Here is a 26,857-nt window from a genome sequence, read left to right on the forward strand (position 1 = left end):
CCACACACAAAGTCGGGGAACCCCTTTGGGCTCACGGCCCCACTTGGCTCCAGAAGTCAGTCAAGCGTGGGGGAAACGCCCGCTCTCCTGCTCCCTCGCCCCACCTCACTCACAGGCACGGCGGGGCAAGGCTGGAATACTTTATTCACGAACAAGGTCAAGGGGTGGTAGTGCGCGAGGAGCGGGCCCCGCTTCCAGGGGCCCCAGGGACGGGCTTCCCCCGGCCCCCCAGCGGCCGCGCGGCCCGGCCCGCCGTCCCACCCTTCTCCCAGCCCCCGCGCGGAGCCGCGGAAGTCCCGCTTGGTGCCGCCCTAGGCGGGGGCCCCGCGCGCCCGCCCCTGCCCCACGCCGGACGCTCGCAGCCCCGCGGCGACAAGAACGGCGGCTCAGCTGCCCTCGCACTCCGGGCAGCGCTCGGTGGCCGTGGCGGCCGTGGCGCCAGGCGGAAGCTTGAAGTCCCGGCCGCAGCCGGCGCAGATGTAGAGGCGGCGCCGCATGTGCGCGCGCCGGTGGCGGATGAAGTGCGAACTGAGGCGGAAGCGCCGGCCGCACTCCGCGCACGGGTAGGGCCGCTCGCCCGTATGCGTGCGCGCGTGCTCCGCCAGGTTGGAGCGGTGGCCGAAGCGGCGGCCGCACACGGCGCAGCGGTGCGGCTTCTCGCCCGTGTGCACGCGGCGGTGCTTGGCCAGCGCGGAGCTCTGCGCGAAGCGCGTGCCGCAGTCGGCGCATGCGTACGGCCTCTCGCCCGTGTGCGTGCGTCGGTGGCGCGCCAGGCACGAGCTGCCCCCGAAGGCGCGTCCGCAGTCCGGGCACGCGTACGGCTTCTCGCCCGTGTGCACGCGCAGGTGCTTGGACAGGAGCGCGCCCGTCCGCTCCCCACGCCAGCGACCGCCCGACTACCAGTACCGCAGGGCGCCCCGCACGACCCGCGCCGCCGCGCCCCCGCCGCCGCCGCGCGCTCCTCGCCTTCTGAGGGAGGGGGCCGCCGGCCCCCGCACTTATAGCGCTGGTGATTGACAGCCGCGCCACCCAATGATGACTCCGCTCCCGAGAGGCGGGCTTCCTCCCGCCCCGCAGAGCCACACGCACCAACCGGCGGCGGGCGACGCCGCTCCCGGCGACACCCCCCGCCGGCGCCGCGGGTCGCTCCCCCGGCTGTAGTTTAAACGCTCTCCTGGCGGGGCTGGCGGGACTTTGCTCCCCTAGAGCCAGTTTACCAAGGGCAGCATCGTCGAAGCTAGGGGAGATCGGTCACTTGGCGGAGCTCTCGCAGGTCGGAATGGGCCGGGGGTCTCGACAGCGCTCGTGACCAGTCCGGGGTAGGAAGACAGCCCAGGGAAAAATTCGGAAAGCAAACGAGAAGTTAGATAGGAAGTTACCACCATTAAGCAAGCAAACACTAGCGACAAAATAATGAAATGTTAAAATGGGCTTCGAAGAATTTTGAGACTCAGGGGCGCCTGGCAGGTTCAGTCCGAAGAACATGTGACTCTTGATCTCGGGGTCTGAGTTCCAGCCCCGCACTGGGGGGTCGAAATTACACTTAAAGAATAAGATCTTAAAGTCTTCTAAGACTCTTAAGTCCACCACTAACTGTGAGTCACTTTCCCTCTCTGGCATCAGTTGACTTCTGGACAACAAAGTGGCTTATCTTGTTCTGTTCTAAACTGACTATAGATCTTTAAGTTAGTACATATGATAATCTGTAATGTATCCATGAAGAGCAATTTGCCAGTATCTATTAAGAACACAACTTTATATAATACCTTTGACTCAGCAGTTCCAATTCTAGGACTTTATCCTCCAGATGTACTCAGGAGCTGTGAGTGGGAAATGATAGAGTTTTTTTTATTTTATTTTGTTATTTCTGTGCTGCTTGTAATATTAACATACTGGAAAGAACTTAAATGTTTATCAATGGTGATTGAAATAAATCGTGGTACATTTATATAATAGACTCCCCAAGCAACTCTAAAACAGAATGAGAAAACACTGATGTAATTATATTGATAAGTTACAATTCTAAGAGGTATCTTTCTAAATGCTTTAGTATATTAACTAACTTAGTTCTTACAAAAACCTTTGAGTTAGGATTCTTTCCACGTTTTACAGATAAGGAATACAATGCACAGAGAGATTAAATGACCCACTCAAGGTCATAGCCAGTTTAGAATGGAGCTGGATATGAATCCAAGCAAACCTGTTCCAAAGACCACCAGGTTATATCGTCTATGATGTTTGTTAAGAGAAACAAGCAAACTTCTGAGCAGTATGTATAGGACAGTATTATTTGTTGTAAAAGGGGGAAATGTATGCAATGGCATATTTCTGGGAGGAGAATCACCAGAAACTAGTGAATTGATTGCCTCTGGGGAAGGAATGAGGTGGTTTTGGATGGGAGATTCTTCACTGAATTATCTTCTTGTTCCTTTAACATTTGGACCTTAAATTTTTTTTGAATTTTTAAAAAAAGATTTTACTTATATATTTGTCAGAGAGAGAGAGCTAGTGAGCACAAGCAGGGGGAGCAGCAGGCAGAGGAAGATGCAGGCTCCCTGCTATTTAAGTGTATTACATACTTAAAACAACAACAACCTGCCTATGAGACTATAAATTGGTACAACCATTTTGTAAAAGAGTTTGGCTTTAACTGATTAAATCAGACATGTGCAAACCCACCCCCCGTCAGTTCTAGCCATAAAACATGCCCTAGAGAAACTCCTGCAAAGGTGCCCCAGGAGACACGTGCAAGAATGTAGGAGTTCTGGAGATTGATTACACAACAATGTGAAGAATGAACACTACTGAACTATACACTTAAAAGAGATAAGGTGGTAAATTTTATGTTATGTATATTTTACCACAGTTAAAAATGTAAAAGCTGGGGTGCCTGGGTGGCTCAGTGGGTTAAGCCTCTGCTTTCCGCTCAAGTCATGATCTCAGGGTCCTGGGATCAAGCCCCACATCGGGCTCTCTGCTCAGCAGGGAGCCTGCTTCCCCCTCTCTCTCTGCCTGCCTCTCTGCCTACCTGTGATCTTTCTCTCTGTCAAATAAATAAATAAAATCTTTAAAAAATGTAAAAATATAGGAGATACTTATAGCTCTTCTCGTAAGTCATTACATTTAGCTTTTATTATTCTCCAGTGTGAAGGCATGGAGTAAACTGGAAGAAACTCAAACATTAAAATTAGACTGAGTTGCCATCTTGGCTCTCCTAATGACCTGGGGCAAATTGTCTGACCTCTAGGAACCCCACTTTCACTTCCTATAAAATAGTCCTTTCACCTGAAGATAATGATAGACACCAGATGGAGTGTTTATGAGAATTAAATTTTTAAAATATGTGTGAAACTCCTAACATGGTTCCTGGCCGTTGGTAAGCTTAACATAAATGACAGAACCTAGTATTGTACACCACTGTTAATGTGGATGTAGTAGGGGCTGGAATTTAAAATCACAAAACTTAAAACATCTTGGAATTTTTTTAAAAAAATAAAAACAAGTCTCTTTGTCTTCCTAAAGAAAAGGAAGACTGGAAGGCCAGAACACTGGTCTTCCGTGTGTCTGTTAACAGGGAACGCATAATAAATATAAATATAAACAAATCCGTCGTATAACTACCCAATGGGATATTGTTTATCTGTGAAAATGAATGATAGGTCTAGACATCATCAATATGGATAATCTCAAAGAAAAAATGTTGGGAGCAAGAAGCCCGTTGCAGAAGAATCCATAAACTAAGATGCCATTTATACAAAGTTTAACACCAGGCAAAGCAATAATATATTGATAAGAGATGCAAAATGATTTAAAAAAAAAACGTTTTTAAGAGTAAGAGAGTTGGGATCGGGAGGGAGACAAACCATAAGAGACTCTTAATCTCACAAAAAAAACTGAGGGTTGCCAGGGTGGGGGGTAGGGAGAGGGTGGTTGGATTATGGAAGGTATGTGCTATGGTGAGTGCTGTGAAGTGTGTAAACCTGGCGATTCACAGACCTGTACCCCTGGGGCTAATACTACATTATATGTTAAAAAATTAAAAATTAAAAAAAAAAGAGAGCGTGGATGATTAACAAAATTTAGCATAGGGATTATCTCTGGGGAAGGGGGCCTAGGGTTCCGTTTTCTGTTCTTGGTCTGGGGTGTAGTTACATGATGTTCTTTAAACCATGCACATCTATTTTTCCCATGCTCTTTTTGTAAACTGCATGTCAACATTTTTTAAAAAAGGAAAAGGTGCTATATTTCAGAATTAAAAATACTAAAAGGTAAACGAAATAATGAAAAAACAAGATATATGGAAGCAAGAGACCTCTGGATTTTTTCTGAACGTTGGATTAGCTGTCAGTGAGCTGTCTGCCCTTAAAGAAGAGATGCAACCTTTGTACATCTTAGTTTCCCCTTCTATGAGGGGCATCTCTGCTTAGGATCTGGTATAAGGATCATATGAAAATCTCAACTATGAAACCTTCTTTGTCAAATGTTCAGTATAGGGGGCGCCTGGGTGGTTCAGTGGGTTAAAGCCTCTGCCTTCGGCTCAGGTCATGATCTCAGGGTCCTGGGATGAGCCCCGCATCGGGCTCTCTCTGCTTGGCGGGGAGCCTGCTTCCCCGCCTCTCTGCCTACCTCTCTGCCAACTTGTGATCTCTCTCTCTCTGTCAAATAAATAAAATCTTAAAAAAAAAAAAAGTGTTCAGTACATTGTACCTGTGACAGATCTTCTTATTACTAAGGGAAAAATGAAATCTGCTTACATCTGTAGTCACCTCACCTGGGTTAAAATGTGATTAGATCAGGTGCCCCTGTTTATATGCTCTCTTTGTTCTTTGAACTTTCTCCTCTTGGCATTTATGATAGTTTGGATTTTTTTTTTCAAGATTTTATTTGTTTATTTGACAGAGAGGAAGAGAGAGCAAGCAAGAGAGCACAAGCAGGGGGAGCTGCAGAGGGAGAGGGAGAAGCAGACTCCCCGCTAGCAAGGAGCCCAATTCCGGGCTCAGTCCCAGGACCCCGAGATCATGACCTGAGCAGGCGGCAGACGCTTGTGCCTCTCGAGGTTGATCCTTGTGACTGTATCATGAGCATTTGAAAGCATTCCTTTTATCTTGTTCTTGTTTTTCACTAAGAGAGCCATTGAACCACGTTTATGGCTTGGGTTAAAACTTATGGGTCAGAGATTGCAAGAGTACAAACCTGGAGGTGGGAAAGCAGACAAAGGAGAGAGGTTTTAAAGAATAAGAGGGTTTGAATAGGAGCCTTTCATTTGGTTTTCACATACAACAAAAGCAATGGGGCTAATGCTCATTAGTTTTTTCTCATTATGATAGTTTCCAGTTATAACACTACACTTTAAGGTTCAGTACACTTTATGTTTTTATTTTTTTAAGATTTTATTTTATTTTTTAAAAGATTTTATTTATTTATTTGACAGACAGAGATCACAAGTAGGCAGAGAGGCAGGCAGAGAGAGAGAGGGAAGCAGGCTCCCCGCTGAGCAGAGAGCCCGATGCGGGACTCGATCCCAGGACCCTGGGATCATGACCAGAGCTGAAAGCAGAGGCTTTAACCCACTGAGCCACCCAGGTGCCCCTAAGATTTTATTTTTAAGTCATCTCAACACCCAACATGGAGCTCAAACTCACAACCCCAAGGTCAGGAGCTGTATGCTCTCTTGACTGAGCCGATCAGGTGCCCCAGGTTCAGCACACTTTAAAGAATTTTTAAAGTGTGGTAAACTATACACTCAGTGTTTTTCTAGTATACCGAAAATACTTCAATGAGTTTAGTAGACCTTTTCTTTTCTTTTCTTTCTTTCTTTTTTTTTTTTGGTTTAATGCACTTAAAAAACATTTTATTTTATTTTTATTTTTTAATTTTCCTAAAGTCTTTATTTTTAAGTAATCTCTGCACTCAAGGTGGGGCTCGAACTTACAACCCTGAAATCAAGAGTTGCATACTCTGTAGACTAAGCCAAAAAACTTATTACACAATCATTATGCTGTCATTGGAGAAAAATCACAAAATGCAGCTTAGTAAAAAGGAATAAAGTTAAATAACTCTAAATCCCTCCTCTCAGAGAGAAGAGTGAATTTTAGTAGAGTGAATTTTAGATATTTTCCTTCAAGGTGTGAGGGGAGCCACTACCTCACACTGAACTCCAGGGGGCGCCCTGTCACCCCTCCAGGTCAAGCGGGGCTGTGTGCTGTCTTCTTGCTTTTACTTCTTAACTTTTTAAAACAAAAACGGGATCATTCCTAGTATTTCTAGTAAGAAATGACATAATGGGTGAAAATAATCCGTCATTAATAGACGTCAACACCGGGGCGCCTGGGTGGCTCAGTGGGTTAAGCCGCTGCCTTCGGCTCAGGTCATGATCTCAGGGTTCTGGGATCAAGTCCCGCATCGGGCTCTCTGCTCAGCGGGGAGCCTGCTTCCTCCTCTCTCTCTGCCTGCCTCTCTGCCTACTTGTGATCTCTGTCAAATAAATAAATAAAATCTTAAAAAAAAATAGACGTCAACACCCCTGCTGGGATCATTCATAAATACTTATTGAAAACTTTTTAAAAAAAGATTTTATGTATTTGACAGAGAGCACAAGCAGGGAGGGGCAGAGGAGGAGGGAGAAAGAATCTGAAGCAGACTCTGTGCTGAATGTGGAGCCTGAGGCGGGGTTTGATCACATGACCCTGAGATCGTGACCTGAGCTGAAACCAGGAGTTGGACATTTTATGGACTGAACCACCCAGGTGCCCCCTATTTATTGAAAACTTTGGTGCACTAGATATTGAAGCTATAACAGTGAATTCCAGGCAGAAGTCCCTGTCCTCACGGAGCTGACATACTAATGGAAAGAGATCGCAATAAGTAAGATCAATTATTAGTTAGGAATAGATATCGGGGAGGGAAAAATGAAGTCTGAAGAGAGGGAGGATAGGAAATCTGGTATGTGAATGTGACTTTGAAGTAAAGATCTGAATAAAGGGAAGTATAGCATGCAGATATCTGGGAAAGAGTGTTTCAGCAGAGAATGGCAAGTGCAAAGGTCCTGAGGCAGGAATATACCTGGGGCATCCTAGGAGCAACAAGGCAGCCAGGATGACTGGTACACACTGAGTGGAGAGAGCTGAAGGGAATGAGGTCATACAGGTGCGTCACAAGATTGGTGAAGATGGCACAGGACATAGCACCTTACAGGTCTTTGTAGGACTGATATAATCTGACTTTACTCTGCAGTAAAACCCCAGAGGTCAAAATATTCCCCATTGGTCTCAGACCCCACCACCCTGGCCCAACATCCAGGTCAGTGTTGCCATCGTAGGCCCCCGACCCTGAGCCAGACCCAGGCCAGGCACAGCCTCAGTTCCCAATCCCACCTCCCCTGGGCTTGTCCTGTGGGACTGCCAGCAATAGGCTGTACCTTGGGAAACTTCAGAACTGACACCCATGTTCACGGCCCCTCACACTATTAACCATCTTCCATCACCTTATGGGGCAGGAAGTTTCATCTTTGCCTTTGGGGTAAATGTGAGAAGCCATACTGAGTTACTGCTTGCCATAACAGGAGAGACGCAGGACAGAGAGAGACTCAGAGTGATGGCAGAACTCAGAGAATGGAAGGTTTGGAGAGGGAGATAAAGAGTGAGAAGGTGATTTGGAAGGTGCTGAGGAAGGGACTCATGAGATAACCTGGCAAAACAGCATTCTTGGCAGAAAAGCACCCATGGCAAAGGCCCCAAGAGGAGCAAGCCTCGTGAGTTGGGTGGAGGCCAGTGTGGTTGGTGACAAGTGGGTGAGGGAGAGAGGAGGAGGCGGTGACATCACAGTGGCAAAGAAGAGCCGGATGTGCAGGGCCCCTGGATAATGGCATGGCCTTTAGCTTTGGCTCTGGGTAAGATGGGAGCCATGGGATGGTTTAGACCAGAAGGGTCACATGGTCACTCTGGCTGGGGTGAGAGTGGACTGGGTTGGCAAAAACCCAGGGGAGAGACGATGGTGACTTGGTTGCATCGGAGATAATAAGTGGCCATATTTTGGGAATTCTGGAACCAACAGATTTCCTGATGGATTAGATGGAACATCTATCCCCCAAGGTTGGGATGCCTGGGTGGCTCAGTCAGTAAAGACCTCTGCCTTCAGCTCAGGTCATGATCCCAGAGTCCTAGGATTGAGCCCTCCATGGGGCTCAAAGAAGCAGAGAACCTGCTTCTTCTTCTCTGCCTCCCCTGCTTGTCTACACCCTTTCTCTCTCTCTCTCATGTATTCGTTCTCTCAAATAAATAAGCAAAATATTTTTTTAAAAAGATCCAGTGGGCCATGTGAAGGAATTTTGTAATTTTTTTCCTAAGAGAAAGGGGAAGTCACAGGATTGGTTTTAAGCAAGGAGGTGGCATGGTTGTATTTGTGGTTTTGAAAGATCACTCTGGCTGCTGTATCAAGGACAGACAGGAAGGGAATGCTGTGGCAGAGGATGGCGGCGACTTGGACTAGGGTAGAGTAGGGTGTGGGATGGACAGAACACAGCACAGCTCTCTCTGCCTCAGGGCCTTTGCACCAGTCACTGTTAATTACTCAGCGCTTCATGCCCAACAAATCCTATTATCTTTAAGACCAGGAAATCCCTCCCCTGTGACCCTATAACCCTGAAATTTCCTTGTTTTAGCAATTATCACACTAGATTTTCTCTGACATCTGTGAGGTCCTCATACCTAGAACCACACCTCACTGGATTCCAGGAGCTCAACGCCCAGCATGGGCTCTGGTGCAGAGAAGGCCTTAGAGAACTTTGTTGAATGAATATGTGGAAAGAATGTGAATAAGGTGCGAGATTGATGCCCTGATATCTGGAGCTCACCTCTGTGCTCTCTCTCTCAAATCAATAAAATCTTAATAATAATAATAATAAAGATGTAACACACACCAGTAATTTGCTTTTCTTCTCTTTACATCAGCATGACAATCTTTCTGTGCTAGTACATGTCAATCTACGATATTTTGCTAAAGGCTGAGTAGTATTTCATAAAATGGGTTTACTTAACTGGTATAACCAACTTCTTATTATTGTTAGATATTCAATTTATTTTTTCCTTTTATATTTTTTAAAAGATTTTATTTGGGCCTCTGGGTGGATCAGTTGTTGGGCATCTGCCTTTGGCTCAGGTCATGATCCCAGGGTCCTGGGTTCCAGCCCTGCGTTGGGCTCCCTGCTCAGCAGGAAGCCTGCTTCTCCTACTCCCTTGCTTGTGTTCCCTCTCTCTCTGTGCCTCTCTGTGTCAAAATAAATAAAACCTTTAAAAAAAAAGATTTTATTTATTTATTTGACACAGAGAGAGATAGAACAAGCAGGGGGAGTCGCAGGCAGAGGGAGAGGGAGAAGCAGGCTCTCCACTGAGCAGGGAGCCCTATGGAGGGCTCGATCCCAGGACCCTGGGATCATAACTTGAGTCGAAGGCAGATGCTTAACCGACTGAGCCACCCATATGTCCCTATTTTTCCCTTTTTTAATTAAAGTATTTCCTTGAGGGGCGCCTGGGTGGCTCAGTGGGTTAAAGCCTCTGCCTTCGGCTCAGGTCATGATCTCAGGGTCCTGGGATTGAGTCCCGCATTGGGCTCTCTGCTCAGCGGGGAGCCTGCTTCCTTCTCTCTCTGCCTGCCTCTCTGCCTAGTTGTGGTCTCTGTCTGTCAAATAAATAAATAAAATCTTTAAAAAAAAAAAGTATTTCCTTGAATATCTTCGTTGCATTTATTTCAAGGCACCAGATTTTAGGAGGATCGCTTTAGCACGTGTTCCTCCTGGGATGGTCAGAGGACTTGAGACTTTGTCTTAAGGGGGATATTAGATATACTTGTTCGGCCTGGAAGAGAGACTGATAAGCTCCGTCCACACTTCTGAAGAGGCTTCCAGATGGGAAAGAGAAGGAATTTGTCCCGGGCGTTTCAGCGGGAGAGAACCGGGTCTAAAGCATGGAAGTCACGGAGAGGCAAGCTCACACGTAATACGAGAAACTATGTTCCTATGAGCAGAGCCGACGGAGATGCAGCGGACCTCCTTGGGAAGTCGTGAGCATCCTGTCTCTGGAGGGCTGGCAGGAGAACCTGGTAGAAGATTCACTAGGAAATAGGATATAAGGGACTTGGGTGCAGTAGGCCGAAGTTGAATTAGGTGATATTTGAGAGTCCTTTCAAATCTGAAATTTTGTTACTATTGTTTTCAAAAGATTTTCACTTATTTATTTATTTACTTGAGAGAGAGAAAGAAAGGAGGGAGGGACAGGGAGGGGGAGAGAGAGATTCCCAAGCAGACTCCCTGCCGAGTGCGGAGCCTGACGCTGGGCTCCATCTCACGACCCCAAGGTCACCATCCGAAGACCATGACTCCAAGGTCATGACCGGGGCTGAAACCGAGAGTCGGAACTTAGCTGACTGAGCTCCCCAGGCCCCCTAGTACAACACTTCTAACCCAAGGTATCCTAAAGGATGGCACAAAGAAGTTGCCAGGCGGCCTCAGGGCTGGGAAGGTTCCGGAAGCGGCGAGGGGAACGCAGGTTCCAGGCAAAGGCTGATGAAAGATTGAGGGGAGAAGAGTAGGGCCTGAAGCTAAAGAAAGTTGTGGAGTAGGATTTGAGCTGGCCCCAGGTAACGAAGCACTTCCAAGGTTGGGGTGAGGTGGCCACAGGCTGGTTTGGGTTTGGGACCCTGTTTCCTTGGCAGTAGCTGGTTCCCACAGGGGAACACTTCACCCCAGCTCGGCCGCGTTCTCTTTGCTGAGAAATTTGGAGCATGTGGAAAGTTGGGCTGAGGTCGGCACCGAAGGACAACCTTCAGCCCTTGTTGAAGAGGTGGAGAAGGGGGCTCTCTTCCAGCCACCTGGAAGACCTGGTGGTATTTGGGTTTTTCTAAGGGCTTTGTGATACCCTTTAGCCAAATGCATTCGTTCGCTTTCCGTCAGCTCCATGGCCTGCCCGCGAGTACGCAAGAGAGCCGTCTGGCAGAAAACCCCTGCCTGTGGTGCGTTCGGCTCAGCCCTCCCTCAGAAAATCCCAAGTAGAGTTTCTAGAACTTTAGAGTGCCCTGGTGCCCCTAGCCATGCGATCATAAGAGCCATGGAAGAGGGGGGTGGCCTCCCAGCCCCACCCACTCTGGGGCCCTCGGGGGGGCCTTTGTGACCTCCCCTGCCCCGCGAGGCCCAGTCTCCTTCCCCGGGTAGTTTCTCCCTCTAACTTCCTGGCAGGTGGGAAGCAAGGGAAAGCGCACTGTGATGAACCAGATGTTTCTGCTAGAACCAACCTGACCAAAGGGGCCTGTATCATTCACCCAGGAGGAAGTGGTGGGTGGGGAGCCCCAGCTAGCAGGCTGCTGTGGATGGCAACCAGCTGCCTTTGCACCAGCAAGTCTTCGGGGTGAATCTGAGAAGAGAACTTTGCCCTGGTTTGTCCTGGGTTTGTAGGCAGTCGGGCCTGGTGGATTGGGGCGGTGGGGGACGGGGGAGGCCCCGGCTTGCTTTTCCTGCTGCCATCTACATCAGCCGGGAGCCCATGGTCCCCAAGCAAGCTCAGAGGCTCCCCGCTGCCATGCCCTTGCGTAATGCAACCTTGTATTCATTTAAGCACCACAAGGGCAAGGGCTCAGCACGGCCGCCCTGGAACTAAGGAGGCCGTCAGGAACGGCGGCAGCCCTCCAGGCCATCACCACCACTCGTTCGTAGACCTCACGATTCTCTCTCATGACATCCATTTCTCTGTATGTCTGCACCATTCTCCCCTCCCTTGCGAACTGGCCCATCCCCTCTGCGTCCTCCAGTTTCTGTATTTTTCTAAGTGTTCATCTGAAAATAATGAGAATTTTCTCTTGCTCCACTCAAGAAAGGAAACAAGACTGTGTGTCCGGCCATTTCTCATCTTCATCACTGCTCATTCCTTGGCCCGAGCTGCCACCCCCTTGTGCCTAGACTTTGTGGCAGTCCCCTAAATGGTCCCTCTGCTTCTAAGCTTGTCTCTGCTATAGTCTGCTCTCCACATAGCAGCCAGAGAGATCCTTTAAAAATATAGATCAGATCATTTTATTCTCTTGCTCAAAACCCTCCAGTGCTTCTCCATTTCACTCAAAATACAAGCCAGAGTTCTCACTGTAGCCCAGAAAGCCTTAACCTATCAGTCATCTCACTGTCTCTCTGAAACCCAGTGCCCCTCTTGCTCACTCCTTTTCAACTACACTGCTGTCGTGGCTCTTTGCTCATTCCATCATACCTCTGCCTCAGGGCCTTTGCACTTGCCATTCTTTTGCTTGGCTTTCCCAAGAAAGCCTCATGGCTCATTCCTGCATCATCTCCTTTTAATTTTGCTCCTTAGCACCTGTGGGCTTCTACTTACACTACCCCATTTACTTATTCATCTGGGTTATTGTCCATCTTCCCTATTACAATATAAACTCTGCCAGGACAGCTTTATTATTTGTCATCGCTATTCACTGCTATGTATATTCGCTATACAGTGAATAGTGTACCTAAATACAGTGCATGGAGCCTAGTAGACAAATATGTAGTCAGCAAATATTTACTGATGAGTGAATGCTTGGGGCTCCTCGTGCTGCTAAAGACAATGAAGAGGCTTTTGCTTTCCAGGGTCTAGACTCTTAGGAGCAAAAAGCTGTATTGTCCAAGAAAGAGAGGTTGGGGAGTTAAAAGTGGAGGCCCAAATTAAATAATAGATTTAACTTAATGTATGAAATTAAATAAGTTGGTGGCAGGTTAGCAATCAGTTGGCTCCCTTCAGAACAGAAACTGGAGGGTTTTGAGCAAGAGAAGGTTTTGAGCAAGGTAGCTCGGGCCAGGGAATGAGCAGTGATGAAGACGAGAAATGGCCAGACACACAGTCTTGTTTCCTCTCTTGAGTGGAGCAAGAGAAAGTTCTCATTGTTTTCAGATGAACACTTAGAAAAATAAGGCATAACTGAAATCATTGTACCTGACAAAGGACACAAAAGATCTAAGCCATCCAGGCTGCTGAGAGCATCTTAGATGCACAGATTCTGGGTACCCCAGAACTTCCCAGTTGAGAGTCTCATTTGTCACTCCCCCATGAGATGATATGTTTGAGTCCACTTGCATGGAACACTGGAACTGTTAGGTAAGTGGAACAATCAAGCCATCCCAAAGAGAGCTGGCATCTCTTGGGTTAAATCTATCTGAGGCGACCTTCACCCTGAGCACTGACCTTGGGTGTGGCCAGCTGTCCCTTTGCCATGCCAGCACCATCAGTTTCTTTTCCTTTTATTTATTTTATTTTTAAAAATTTTTAAGTAATTTTATTTTTTTTAAAGATTTTATTTATTTATTTGACAGACAGAGATCAGAAGTAGGCAGAGAGACAGGCAGAGAGAGAGAGAGAGAGAGAGAGGAGGAAGCAGGCTCCCCGCCAAGCAGAAAGCCCGATGCGGGGCTCGATCCCAGGATCCCGGGATCATGACCCGAGCTGAAGGCAGAGGCTTTAACCCACTGAGTCACCCAGGCTCCCCAAGTAATTTTATTTTTAAGTAATTTTATTTTAAGATTAGTAATCTCTACACCCAACGTGGGTCTCAAACTCACAACCCCGAGGTCAAAAGTCGCACACACTCCACTAACTGAGCCAGCCAGGCGCCCCAGCACAATCGGTTTCATCCTGTTCATTTGATGCAGGCGAGCTAACATCAAGCAGAAAGCACCTACTGAAGCCCATTTCCTCAAGACGGGGTGGCAATATGGCCGACGCTCTGAGTTTCATAGAATCCTCTCTAGATACTTGGTCTGTTTAAACCCTGATGAGTCGTGGGCTAGCTGAGTTAGAGCACAGAGTACGGGGAGACAATGAGGCCCTTGAAAGCCATGCCGATAAACTTGGATCTGATCTTGTGTATGCAAAAGGAGCACTCCTCTGAGTTTTGAAAGCCTAAGAGAGACTTGCTCAGGTTTCTTGAGGTTAATTTGGAATTCCCCAGGAGGCGGAACCTTCTCTAGAGGCAGGAGAGTGAAGGAAGAAAGAGCTGTAGTGGTTGTAAATTGTTCCCATGGGAACTGGGGGGGATTTGAACAAATGGAATGGACTAGAGAGACCTGAGTGGGTCCTCAGAGAAGTGAGGGTTGATGAGGGCCCAGGACTAATGAAGAGTGTGTGTGTGTGTGTGTGTGTGTGTGTAAGGAAAATCGTGCCTCAGCACTTCCCCACCTGGCCCCAGCCTGAGATCTCTGCACCCCGGCTCTTCAGGGAAGTCACCTTCTCCCTCCAACATGGAGCCATGACACCCTAGAATCCTTGGGGGCCTCCTTACGCTTTTATAGCTTCCTCAACCTTACAGTCCTCAAGCAGAAGGGGAAAAAAAACATTCTTCTGTCCTTTTAAACTGAAAACCAGTATCTGATAAATATGTAAATGAGCATGTTTGCCTAAGCATAAGCTAAGCTACAACCCAAGCAGTGATGACCTTGAGATCATTTCCTGAATTCCTTCTTTTTTTAAAAAATATTTTTTATATTTTTAAAAGATTTCTTTTTATTTATTTGACAGAGATCACAAGTAGGCAGAGAGGCAGGCAGAGACAGAGGGGGAAGCAGGCTCCCAGAGAGCCTGATGTGGGCCTCTATCCCAGGACCCTGAGATCACAACCTGAGCTGAAGGCAGAGGCTTTAACCCACTGAACCACCCAGGCACCCCCCCCCAAATTCCTTCTATTCCAGGTGTTATGACTGATACATCTGAAGTTTCTATACACTTACACCCTAATTTAAGAATTTAAATTTTGGGATGCCTGGGTGGCTCAGTGGGTTAAGCCTCTGCCTTTGGCTCAGGTCATGATCTCGGGGTCCTGGAATCGAGTCCTGCTTTGGGCTCTGCTCAGTGGGGAGCCTGCTTCCCCCCTCCCCGCCTGCCTCTCTGCCTACTTGTAATCTCTCTCTCTCTGTCCAATAAATAAATAAATAAAAATCTTTTTAAAAAAAGAATTTAAGGGGCGCCTGGGTGGCTCAGTGGGTTAAAGCCTCAGCCTTTGGCTCAGGTCATGATCCCGGGGTCCTGGGATCGAACCCAGCTTCGGGCTCTCTGCTCAGCAGGGAGCCTGCTTCCTCCTCTCTCTCTGCCTGCCTCTCTGCCTGCTTGTGATCTCTGTCAAATAAATAAATAAAATCTTAAAAAAAAAAGAATTTAAATTTTGAAGACAGTCCAAAGGAAAACCTTCACTCTGGAAGGGGCCAATTTGACTATTAATTCTAGTTAGATGTTCCGTGGCGAGATAATTAACAGTTTTTCCAAACAGGTTCAACCTGTATGGTTGATTACTAGAACTAACAATTTTTTTTTCTGTCATGAAGAAGGTACAGCTCCAAATTGTTGCCAATGGTTATTTTTGAGATTTAGGGTATGTGTGTGTGCGGGGGGGGGTGGTGGATATTAAAAGAGAGTGTTCATCCTTTTACTTTACACACTCCTGTGGTGTCTGAATTATTTTTTTTAAAGATTTCATTTATTTATTTGACAGAGATCACAAGCAGGCAGAGAGGCAGGCAGAGAGAGAGAGAGGAGGAAGCAGACTCCCCGCTGAGCAGAGAGCCTGATGTGGGGCTCAATCCCAGGACCCTGAGATCATGACCTGAGCGTAAGGCAGAGGCTTTAACCCACTGAACCACCCAGGTGCCCCTGTGTCTGAATTTTTAAATGTGTATTCTTTTTTTGTAGTTTCAGAAGGACACAAAAGAATTTAATTAAATACAAACTGTAACTGTCAGACAGAGGATCAAAGGAGCCAGCCTGAATTATCTGATTTTAGCTGAATTTGAAAAAGACTACCTGATATTATCTAAGTATCAGGAGGCAACTTCTCACATTGCAGCCACCTACCAGCAGATGAGAGATAATGTGTCTGCAAAAACAGCCCACAGGCCGCGACACTGCAAGGGGCCTTGCGAGCAAAACAGGACTTCCTCACAACACGGGGAGAATCTGAAGGGCCTTCCCACTTTCCCAGAAACAAATACAAGTTCCTCTATTCTGTTGTGTTTTTAATTATTTTTATTTTCTAAAATTACATAAGTTATACATCCTCATTGTTAAAAAAAAATTCAGACAATACAGAAACATGAAAACCTTATTCTTTTAGAAATAGCCACTGTTCGGAGTTTGGTTGTGTGTCCTTTTGGATTTTACACACACACACACACACACACAGTTTCAACTCCTATTTTTCTTTTCTTTCGTTTTTTTGTTTTTTTTTTTTAAGATTATTTATTTATTTATTTGTCAGAGTGAGCACAGGCAGACAGAGTGGCAGACGGAGAAGCAGGCTCTGGCTGAGCAAGGAGCCTGATGTGGGACTCGATCCCAGGACGCCGGGATCATGACCCGAGCCGAAGGCAGCGGCTCAACCAACTGAGCCACCCAGGCGCCCCTTCTTTCGTTTTTTTAAGTAGGTTCCACACCCAGTGTGGAGGCCATTGTGGGGCTTGAACTCACAACCTTGAGATCAAGACCCGAGCCCTGACCAAGCTTCGGATGCCTAAGGGACTGAGCCACTTCCTTTTTGATTTTCTTTCTCTCTCTCTCTCTCTCTCTCTTTTTTTTAAGATTTTATTTATTTATTTGACAGACAGAGATCACAAGTAGGCAGAGAGGCAGGCAGAGAGAGCGGGAGAAGCAGGCTTCCCGCTGAGCAGAGAGCCTGATGCGGGGCTCGATCCCAGGACCCTGAGATCATGACCTGGGTCGGAGGCAGAGGCTTTAACCCACTGAGCCACCCAGGCACCCCTTAAGATAGAATTCACATACCATAAACTTTGCCATTTTAAAGATTTTATTTATTTATTAGAGAGAGCGAAAGCAAGAGAGATCACAGAGGCAGAGGAAGAAGCGGACTCACCACTGAGTGGAGAGCCTGATGTGGGGTTCAATCCCAGGACCCTGAGATCATGACCTGAGCTGAAGGCAGCCACTCAACTGACTGAGCCACCCAGGTGCCCCAAACTTTGCCATTTAAAAATAAGTGTACAAGTCAGTGGATTTTAACGATTTTTTTTTTAAATTTCAAGTAATCTCTACCCCCACATGGAGCTCAAAATCACAACCCCAAGATCAAGAGTCAATGCTCTTCCGACTGAGCCAGCCAGGTGCCCCATTCAGTGGTTTTTAATATATTCATAAAGTTGCACAATCATCACCACTAATTACAGAACATTTCACCACCCCAAAAAGGAACCTTATACCTATTGAGTTAGGAGAGTTCTTTGTATATTCTAGATACAAGTCCCTCCTATCAGCGGTCACTCCTTATTCCCCACGCCCCCCACCCATCCTGGCAACCATTAATCTATTTTTTTTAAGATTTTATTTATTTAGTTGACAGACAGAGATCACAAGTAGGCAGAGAGGCAGGCAGAGAGAGAGGGGGAAGGAGGCTTCTCATTGAGCAGAGAGCCCAATGCGGGGCTGGATCCCAGGACCCTGAGATCATGACCTGAGCCGAAGGCAGAGGCTTAACCCACTGAGCCACCCAGTTGCCCCTCCATTAATCTATTTTTTATCTCTGTAGATCTACCCATTCTGGACATTTCACTTAAATGGAATCACACAGTATGTGCTTAGTGTAAGGTTTTCAAGGTTTGTCCCTTTTAAGGCATGGATCAGTGCTTCATTCCTTTTTATGGTTGAATAATAATCCGTCGTGTGGATAGAGTCCATTTTCTTGATCTGCTCATCGATTGATAGACATTTGCATTGTTTCCAGTTTGGGGCTAATAGGAATAAGCTGCTATGAGTATTCATGGATACATTTTTGTATGAACATCCATTTTCCATTCTTTTAGAATTGCTAGGTTGGGTAGTAACTCTATGTTTAACTTTTTTTGAGAACCTGTCAGACTGTTTCCCACAGCAGCAACACCGTTTCACATCGTCTGGCGATGTGCAGGGGTTCCAACTTCTCTAGACCCTCATCGATCTGTGTTCTTTTCTTTCTTTCTTATTCTAGCCGTGTGGCATCTTATTTTGGTTTTGATTTGCATTTCCCTAAGGACTGATGATACTGAACGTCTTTTCTCTGTGAGTTGCTATTTGCCTTATCATCCTGTTGACCTATCATCACCCGGGGGCACCTGGGGGGCTCAGTCAGCTACGCATGTGACTCTTGGTTTTGGCTCAGGTCATGATCTCCGTGTCCCTGGGATGGAGGAGCCCTGTGCTGAGCCCCGTGTCAGGCTCCGCACTCCGTGGAGAGTCTGCTTGTCCCTCAGCCCCTCCCCCAACTTGCAGGCTCGCGCTCTCTCTAAAATAAATAAAATAAAATCTTATATATCATCCTCGGGGAAATGTGTATTTAAATTCTTTGCCCATTTGAAACGCTGGATCATTTATATTTTTACTGTTGAGTTACGAGAGTTCTTTGTATATTCTAGATACAAGTCCCATAGCAGATACAGGATTTGCAAATATTTTCTCCTGTTCTGTGGATATTCTTTTTCTGTTTTTTCGAATAGAAGTAAGTTACTAAATACACCATCTGTAACTTGCTCTTTTTCTCCGTCGGTGCATTATGGGCATCCTGTAATGTCAGGAGAAAACTAGGTCATTCTTCCCTTTTCCTACCTTATATATTTTTTCTTCCTTTCGCTCTCATTTTTTTTAAGATTTTATTTATTTATTTGACACACAGAGAAAGATCACAAGTAGGCAGAGAGGCAGGCAGAGAGAGAGAGAGGAGGAAGCAGGCTCCCTGTTGAGCAGAGAGTCCGACGAGGGGCTTGATCCCAGGACCCCGGGATCATGACCTAAGCCGAAGGCAGAAGCCTAACCCACTGAGCCACCCAGGCGCCCCCCCCCCGTTTTTCTTTTGGTGGCATTCATTTATGATTGTACCACGGCTTCTTCGGCGAGTCTTCTGCTGAGCTTTATAGAGTTTGGTTTGCGTGTTGGTGAAAGACAAGGGATCAGCCGCTCCTGGGCAGGACAAGCAGACGTCTACCTACTGGTTGTCTGCCCTGGATGCTGTGAAAACTCAGGCAGGCACAGGAAGTGTCTCTAACCTGCTTATACTTCCTCTCAACCCCTGTGGTTTCACAACCCCTGCAGGCTCACCCCCACCCAGTGTCACCAGCCTGTGGCCTGTGTGAGAAAGTCCCACTGTAGGAGGCCCTGGGGCATCATCATTTCCTTCTCTCACCCTGCCTGGGTTGCCAGCAAATCCCCAGGACTCCCTGAAACCAGAGTGTTGGATTCGGTCCCTCCAGCCGCTGGAAAGATGAGCTCCTGCGTCACCGTCATGAGGCTACTGCTGTGTGGCCCTTTTCTCTTTGGTAGGCGAGGGGAAGGGGCCGGGACGGGAAGGGACATGTATGTGTGGCCAGACACAGCAGGGCTTTGTGGAACTGGAGTAAACGAGCAGCCGCCGTGGGCTGGGACGGGCCGTAGGTGACCGCGAGGCTCAGGAATCTTGGAGGGAACAGGGAAAGGCAAGGAAGTCCAGAGTCCAAAGTTGAGGCACGTTCTGGGGGGAGACGGAGCAGGGAGACGCAGGTGGCAACAGAGAAGCGGAGCGCAGTCTTAAAAGGAGGCAAGTGGCTAATGGGTACCTGCAGCCGTGGCTGGGGTCTGGGCCCGCCGGGGGCGCGGCCCTTTCCCCTTTCTGCGCCTCCGTCCGTTTGATGGAACAAATGGCCGGGCGGCTTCTCTGCCATCCAGGATGCTGCGGAAGGAAGCCCGAGGCCTGGAAGGAAAGTGGAGCCCAAAGGGACAGTTGGGTCCCTGTAGACGATGCTTGGGCTGCTTCAGGTCGGGGGTGACATGGGGGAGTCCGGGAGCTGATGGAAGGAAGCCCGGTGCGCGGCGGCGTGGGCACTCAGGGAGCCTTAGATGAGAAGCAGCGCCACAGAGACGGGGGATCCTGAAACCGTGACTCTGTGGCAGAAGCCTGAGGCCAAGGTCCCGGCTCTGAGGCCCAAAGGAGAAGTGGGTGTGTAGGGAGCTGCACCCTGCCAGGGGCAACCCCATGGCCTGAGGGGCCCCTTCCCTCTGCCTCTGTCCCACGGACCTCCGCCTCCTCATCCTTCCTTCTTTGCTGGGAGGTCAAGCAGGCTCTGGGTGGTAAAGGCGTCGCTGCTTCCAGATTTCTCCCCGGGAGTCAAGTTCCTGAAAGGGGAAGCCCAAGGGGGAAGGTCCGGCTCTGCCTCCGGAGCTCGTGGCTTGAGCCCGAGCAGGAGCCCGGTCTTCACGGGCACGTGCAGGGGGGTGGCCGGCGGGAAGTGGCTGACCGCACCCCCTGGTCTCCCTCAGCCAGGGCCGCCGGCTACAATCTGGAAGTGCGGCACGTGCGAAACTTCTCCTTCCCACCCGCCGGGAGGCATTTCGGGTACCGCGTCCTGCAGGTTGGAGACGGGTGAGCTGTGGCCCCAGGCCCCGCAGAGCCAGGGCAGGGCACCAGGACCCCGGCACCCGAGGCGGGCCAGATCCGGGAGGGCCCCAGGGTCTTCCTGGATGGAAGAGTCACGGTGGGATTTCTCAGGAACAGCAGCGAGGCCTCCCATGCGAGAGCGAGGACCTCCCCACCCGGGTGCTGGTACAGGGGAGCCATCGCGGCCCCTAAAAGGCTTCGCCACACTTGCAGCTTCCCCATGGGGGCTCTGACTAGACAGAGAGCGCCTTGACGGCGGGGATTTGGGGTCTTTCTTTTTCTCCCTCATCCCTAGTACATGCCCCAGCCTAGCAAGTAGTCAATATGACATAAATGATTTTTTAGAAAGGTTTTATTTATTTATTTGAGAGAGACAGTGAGATCACTGGCAGAGAGGAGGAGCAGAGGGAGAAGCAGGCTCCCCAGTGAGCAGGGAGCCCGACGCAGGGCTTAACCCAGGACCCTCGGACCGTGTCCTGAGCTGAAGTTGCTTAACCACTTAACGGGCGTCCCCCCGTAAATGACTTTTGAATTGATGACGCATTGAATGAACTCATAATTTGACCTTCTGGCACATCAGTCTCTGGTCCTCAGTTTTTCTAGACTATGAATGAAAAAGATTCTTAACTTTCTAGACGTTTGATGTGTTCGATAGGGAAGAGGTAGGGGCTGAGGAGCCTCCCTGAAAGGACTAGCTGCGATGTTCTGACATATTTGTGGGTCTGAAACCCCTAATGGGTAGGAGTGGGTGGGGGAAGACGGGGCAATTCCATCTCACCGGTGAGATTTCTCATCAGGGTTGTCGTGGGAGCTCCAGGTGAGGGGAACAGCACAGGAAACCTCTATCAGTGCCATCCAGACTCTGGCCACTGCCTACCAGTAAGCCTGAGTGGTGAGTAACTGGTCAGGGGCCTGGGAGGAATGGTGTCCCAGTGAAGATGAGGCTCAGCCCACCACACCTGGATTACCTAAGCTCCTCCAGACCCATCTCCCGCTGCCTACAGGTTCCAGTTATACCTCCAAGTACTTGGGAATGACCTTGGCGACAGACTTCACAAGCGGAAAGCTTTTGGTAAGAATCTTGCGTAGTGTGATATCAGTTCCATGCTAAGAAAGACAGATGGAAAAGAAGGAAGGGAAAGTTGAGTAAAGATCCTATAGAAGATTACAGGCATCAGAGAGATTCCGATTCAATCCACGTTTATTAGAAACCCAAGTATGAGCTATTTTTGAGACCTTACATATGTCGTTCTTTTTCCAAATATGAACTGTGGCCGTTGACATACAGAGATGAATTTTGGTGGTACACAGACTTTTCACGTTTTATAATTATATTTTTATTTAATAGTTTGTTGGGAAAAATATATGACACATCAAATAAATGATGTCTTGGATCAGATTTCTTGAGATGAGGCTATGATTTAAATAAAAAAAATATTTTGAAGTAAATAAAGCATTAAATAAGTACGAGTCTGCATCATATGCCCAGAAATTGGGAAGTGATGCACAAATCCCTAAAGTTCTCTTTTTTAACCTTCAGTACACTCGGGAAGGATCAGGGATCCTTATACACATTTTACACACAAGGAAACGAGACCCAAGGGCTTAAGAGGCTTGACCAAGGTCGCATGGTTTTAAAGAGGTGGAGCCAGGATGAGAATCGAATTCCCCTTTGGTCCCAAGCCCACTGGTCTTGACAGTTCACCCCAGCAGTGTCTGCTGACACAGGTGGATGAGAGAAAGGCGGCTGGCTAAGTGAAGCATTTAGCTAGCTTTGACTGAGACTTGTTTACTTCGCTACTTTTACATGCCAGCCAACGTGCTAGGCTCCTTCAGGGTCAGACAAGTGAGTGATGAAGATAACATGAGCCCGGACTTTCGAGAAATTGCAGTCTGGCAGGAAAGATCGTCATAAATGAAAGAAATAATATTGTATATTCTGAAAATAGTGGGTGATTTGCCTTAAAAACAAGATGTGATTGGGAATGGAAGGGGATAGGCCTGGAAATGTAGGAGAGGGTCCAACTGTAAACAGTATGAATGCCCAGCTCAGGAGCTTACTCTATCCTGTAGGCAGTGAGCCTCCCCTGGCACACAGCTTTGGTAGTAGGGATGGAGAGGCAGCTATAAGACGTGGAGGCAGAATTACCTTGCCTCGGTCACCTGTTGGTTGTAGGGAGTGAGGTCAGGGGGTGGTGACTCTGAAGGTTCTTGTTCTTGGCTGAGGGGGCCCAGAAGACACAGAGGAAGAAGACCCACCCCACCCCTTTTTTTGAACATTTGCTTCCTTCAGGCATGTGATCCTGGGCTATCTCGGACGTGTGACCAGAATGTCTACCTAAGTGGCTTGTGTTACATTTTCCACCAGAATCTGAAGGGTCCTGTGCTGCAAGGGCGCCCTGGTTATCAGGGTAAGGAGCTGGGGATTCAGTGAGTAAAAATCTCTCCCACGTAGCTGCCCGTATAATGGAAACAGCATGGACCTGCCAACCCATGGAGACACTTCACCGAGTCCCTTTGTGTCTGGCTTCTCTAGAATGTATAAAGGGCAACGTGGACTTGGTGTTCCTGTTTGATGGCTCAATGAGCTTGCAGACAGATGAATTTCAGAAAATTGTGGACTTCATGAAGGATGTGATGAAGAAACTCAGCAACTCTTCCTACCAGGTAAATATATTAATTAGTTCTCCTGATCGTAGGCAATAGATGCCTGCTTGAGCTAACTTAAGGCATAAAAGAAAAAATTTACTATGAGGTGTCTTCAGAACCTAAAGGCGTAGTTGGACTGGACTTCTGGAAGAGACAAGAAACTAGGAAGTAGAAAGTGTCTGGGATTCTCGTTAGTTCTCATTTCTGTTTCTTTCTGGCTTTTGCTTCCCTCTTCTCTCTCCACACACTGACTCCCTCAGCTTCTTTGGATCACATGGGCCTGTGGAAAGCTCCTAAGCTCACAAGTTAAATTTTCAGGAGGGTTTTCTCATCCTCTCCACCAACCCTGCCCTTTGCAAATTTCAAACTCTTGGAGAACAGATTCTCACTGGCCTAGGCTCAGCTGAGTGGCATGTGGGGCCCAACCGGCTGTGCCCAGCTTAGCGGGGTCCCCAGCAGGACCATCCCCAGAGGAATGGAGTTTAGCAGATGGTACTACATAAGGGGTCAGGGGTTTAGTTAATTTCAGTTCTGTGTTTGTGTATATATTACTTCATTTTCAAAAAATGCTCTGAGGCAGGAATGTGGGGTTGGGTTACCAGGTCCCAGATAAGAAATTGACTAGAAGGGGCCCCTGACTGGCACAGTTGGAAGGGCAACGGGGTTATGAGTTTGAGCCCCATGTTGGGGATAGAGATTACTTAAAAATAAAGTGAGCGGCGCCTGGGTGGTTCAGTGGGTTAAACCTCTGCCTTCGGCTCAGGTCGTGATCTCCAGGTCCTGGGATCGAGCCCCCTGTAGGCTGTCTGCTCAGCAGGCAGTGTGCTTCCCTCTCTCTCTCTCTGCCTGCCTCTCTGCCTACTTGTGATCTCTGTCAAATAAATAAATAAAATCTTTAAAAAAAGTAAAAAAAAAAAAAAGAAATAGATGGGAGCAGACAAATAGGAAGGGATATGAAGCGACATTTCATTTCTTCCTTCTTTTTCTAGTTTGCTGCCGTTCAGTTTTCCACGGACCACAAAACAGAATTTAATTTCTTGGATTATGTTAAGACGAAGAACCCTGATGTTCTGCTGCGCAAAGTAGAACACATGCGCCAACTGACCAACACCTTTAGTGCCATCAACTATGTCGCGTGAGTCTCCACTCGTGGGACACAGCCCACGTGTCAGTTGCACTGACCCCCTCAGGTTGCAGGGTATAGGAACTCAACAGATAGCTTTAGAAAGGGGCAGGCTACTGTAGGAATTCAAGTGGAGCAACTTTAGTCCAGGTTCTTTCATTTTTTAAAAGAAGGAGAAAGCATGAGCAGGGGCATCGGCAGCGGGGGTGGGGAGAAGCAGGAGCCCTGCTGAGCAGGGAGCCTAATTGCGGGTCTCAATCCCAGAACCCAGGGATCATGACCTGATGCTTAACTGACTGAGTCTCCCAGGCTCCCCTAGTCCAGGAATCTACTTCATACTAACTAAATCCCCAACGGCAATTCTTGGGAGGACGCAGGGGTAGATCATGAGCCTTTGGGACAGGGAATAATGCCAAACCTCACGAGGATCTAGTGCTGAGAACTTGGAAAGTGATCGTGAACATGACAGCCATGGTTGGGTCACATATGAGTTGGGGATCAGCTCTGGAAGTCATCGGGTGAACAAAAAATCTCTCCTAGTGAATATTCTCCTTGAGTAATTCCTTGAATTTTTCATAAAATTCAATATACTCGAGTCCCTCATTGGAAGCTAGCATATCCTGGTTTCCTAAATCTACTCTAGAAGGTCTTCCCCTCCGGAGGTAGACCAGGTAGCTGTGTTTCAATTGAGGCCGGGATGAATGCAGTTGGATTGTGCTGAAGGGCCATATTGTATATTTTGTTTGATTTTGGGGGGGTTAATGATTATAAACAAGACATTTACTTTTCATACTCGTTTGGGGGAAAGGAGAAAAATCAGTTTGCCCAACTCAGTGATGGTCTTTGTGAAAGAGTCTCCATTCATTCTGTAGACTTGGATAGGTTGCTTGATCTGAGGATTTTGTACTTTTCATTCATAAACAGAACCTCCTTTGAAGAGAGTGATCGAAGGGTGAGTCTTTTGAGTAGCTTCTCTGGTGCCCAGCCACACTCCCTCTCTGAGTGAAGCTTTTCCATGGGACACACAGCTGGGGTGTCTCTCTTGTGTGGATTTTGCCTTGCAGGAGACAGATGCTCCCTGGTGTGGAAACTCTCATTATGCTTCGTACAGACATAGAGTTTCAGGCCTGTGTGGACTCTGATGTGACCAATTCACCTTCCTTTCTGACTGAAGGCTTTCCCACACTGGCCATATCTATAGGGCTTTTCACCACTATGGACTCTTGTATGAACAGCAAGGTTTGATTTCTGAAGCTTCGCTGACAAATAGCCTACTCATAGGGTTTCTGTCCAGTGTGGGTTCTCTCACTAATGGCCAGACTACCTCATTGACTAGAGTTTTTCTAGCCCTCCTTGCACTGATTGGCTTCTCTCCTGTGTGTATTTGCTGATATGTAACAAGATTGCCCTCGGCCCCGAAGCTGTTTCCCCAACAGATACACTCAAAAGACTTCGGACTAGTGTGGATTCTCTCGTGCAAGGTTAGACTGCCTTTTTGCCCTGAAGGATTTTGCATGTTCCTGACACTCATAGACCCTCTGTCTCCAGGTGAATATTCCTGTGGTGTCTTAGAATCTGGGGACTTTTGTTCCAGTTTCTCCCTTCAAAGGAATTCTGGAAATCCCAGCTGGAGGATCCCATGGCCTCAGAGTGATCATATTTGCATTGGGCTTCTGTCATCACGGTCACTGAGAAATACTACACTCAGGGCCTATATTCCATGAGAGTCCCGCAGAGTGGCTGTTGGAAATCCAAACATGGCCACGCCTGCCGTATGACCCTAATCCCCACCTCTTCATAGGATTCGTCCATGGGCTGTTCTTGAGCCCCACGGTGGCACGTGCCACAGACAGAGGCCAGCATTGAGCCACAGCAGTGCCAGTGGACTAAACTACAACTCCCAGGAGCCCATATTATATATTTTTTAAAAATACCTATGGGGCACCTGGGTGGCTCTGTAGGTTAAGTGTCTGACTCTTGATCTCAGCTCAGGTCTCCAAGCCCCACTCTGGGCTCCATGCTGGGCAAGGAGCCTACTTAAAATAATAATAATAGTAATAATAATAACAACAATTTTAAAAATAGAAATACCTGTCTTTACACATTAAAGTGGCCAGAGAACCTGAAAATGATTTGGGAAACAAGAGAATTGTATCTTTCCTTCTCATACTGCCCCTGGGCATACACAAAACTTGAGTCAAAGAGCAGGAAGGAATTCCTGGGCCATGACACTTATTTTTCTGATTCTGATTTCTTCGCCAAGCATGTACAGCTGGATTTGCATAAGTTAAATATGCATGGGATGAATCTTCTCAAGGCTCTACACAAGTGTTCCCAGCCCTTTTCTTCTGAGGCTCACTTGACCTGTCATGTCCACTTTATTCTTCTCTTTGTAGACAGCTTTGGTGCGTACATGGCAAGCCATGTCCACTGGGGGGAAAAAAAGGACAGCCTTGGCTCCTCAGTCCAGGAAAACAATCTGAATTCCAGCTTCCAGGAGAGAAAATCTGATTGACCGAGGCTGGGTGTCTACAGGTTCACTCAGCTCTGCCTTAGGCATCAAGTCACATGGCACAGACATGGATTCTGGGGTCCCAGAAATGTAAATACCATTTTTAGCTCATGGACCATACACAGAAGCAAGCTGTGGGCTGACTTTGGCCTGTGGGTTGTTGTTGGCTATGT

At 47.7% G+C, this 26,857-nt stretch overlaps 2 protein-coding genes across 4 annotated transcripts in view; one reads left to right on the forward strand and one right to left on the reverse strand.

Annotated features, from left to right (window-relative positions):
* Positions 1–353: 353 nt before the first annotated feature.
* LOC122895498 (zinc finger protein 771-like) lies at positions 354–13,860 on the reverse strand. The gene is made up of 3 exons (XM_044232923.1): positions 13,832–13,860; positions 1,090–1,237; positions 354–896 (listed from the first exon to the last, which is right to left on the reverse strand). The coding sequence occupies exons 1-3, from the start codon at positions 13,858–13,860 to the stop codon at positions 387–389; spliced, it is 687 nt and encodes a 228-aa protein (XP_044088858.1). The 3' UTR covers positions 354–386.
* A 5,263-nt stretch (positions 13,861–19,123) lies between these two features.
* Positions 19,124–26,857, forward strand: part of LOC122895632 (integrin alpha-L-like) — a 38,379-nt gene continuing 30,645 nt past the window's right edge. For 2 of the 3 annotated variants that reach the window (XM_044233166.1, XM_044233168.1), the window contains exons 1-7: positions 19,124–19,306; positions 20,283–20,385; positions 21,198–21,292; positions 21,405–21,472; positions 22,694–22,811; positions 22,937–23,067; positions 24,039–24,184. In XM_044233166.1, the coding sequence (XP_044089101.1) occupies positions 19,252–19,306; positions 20,283–20,385; positions 21,198–21,292; positions 21,405–21,472; positions 22,694–22,811; positions 22,937–23,067; positions 24,039–24,184 (716 nt within the window). In that variant the 5' untranslated portion in view covers positions 19,124–19,251. The remainder of the gene's footprint in view (positions 19,307–20,282; positions 20,386–21,197; positions 21,293–21,404; positions 21,473–22,693; positions 22,812–22,936; positions 23,068–24,038; positions 24,185–26,857) is intronic. The other variant, XM_044233167.1, reaches the window with a different exon arrangement.

The sequence above is a fragment of the Neovison vison genome, chromosome 14 (assembly GCF_020171115.1).
Source record: "Neovison vison isolate M4711 chromosome 14, ASM_NN_V1, whole genome shotgun sequence".
NCBI lineage: Eukaryota > Metazoa > Chordata > Mammalia > Carnivora > Mustelidae > Neogale > Neogale vison.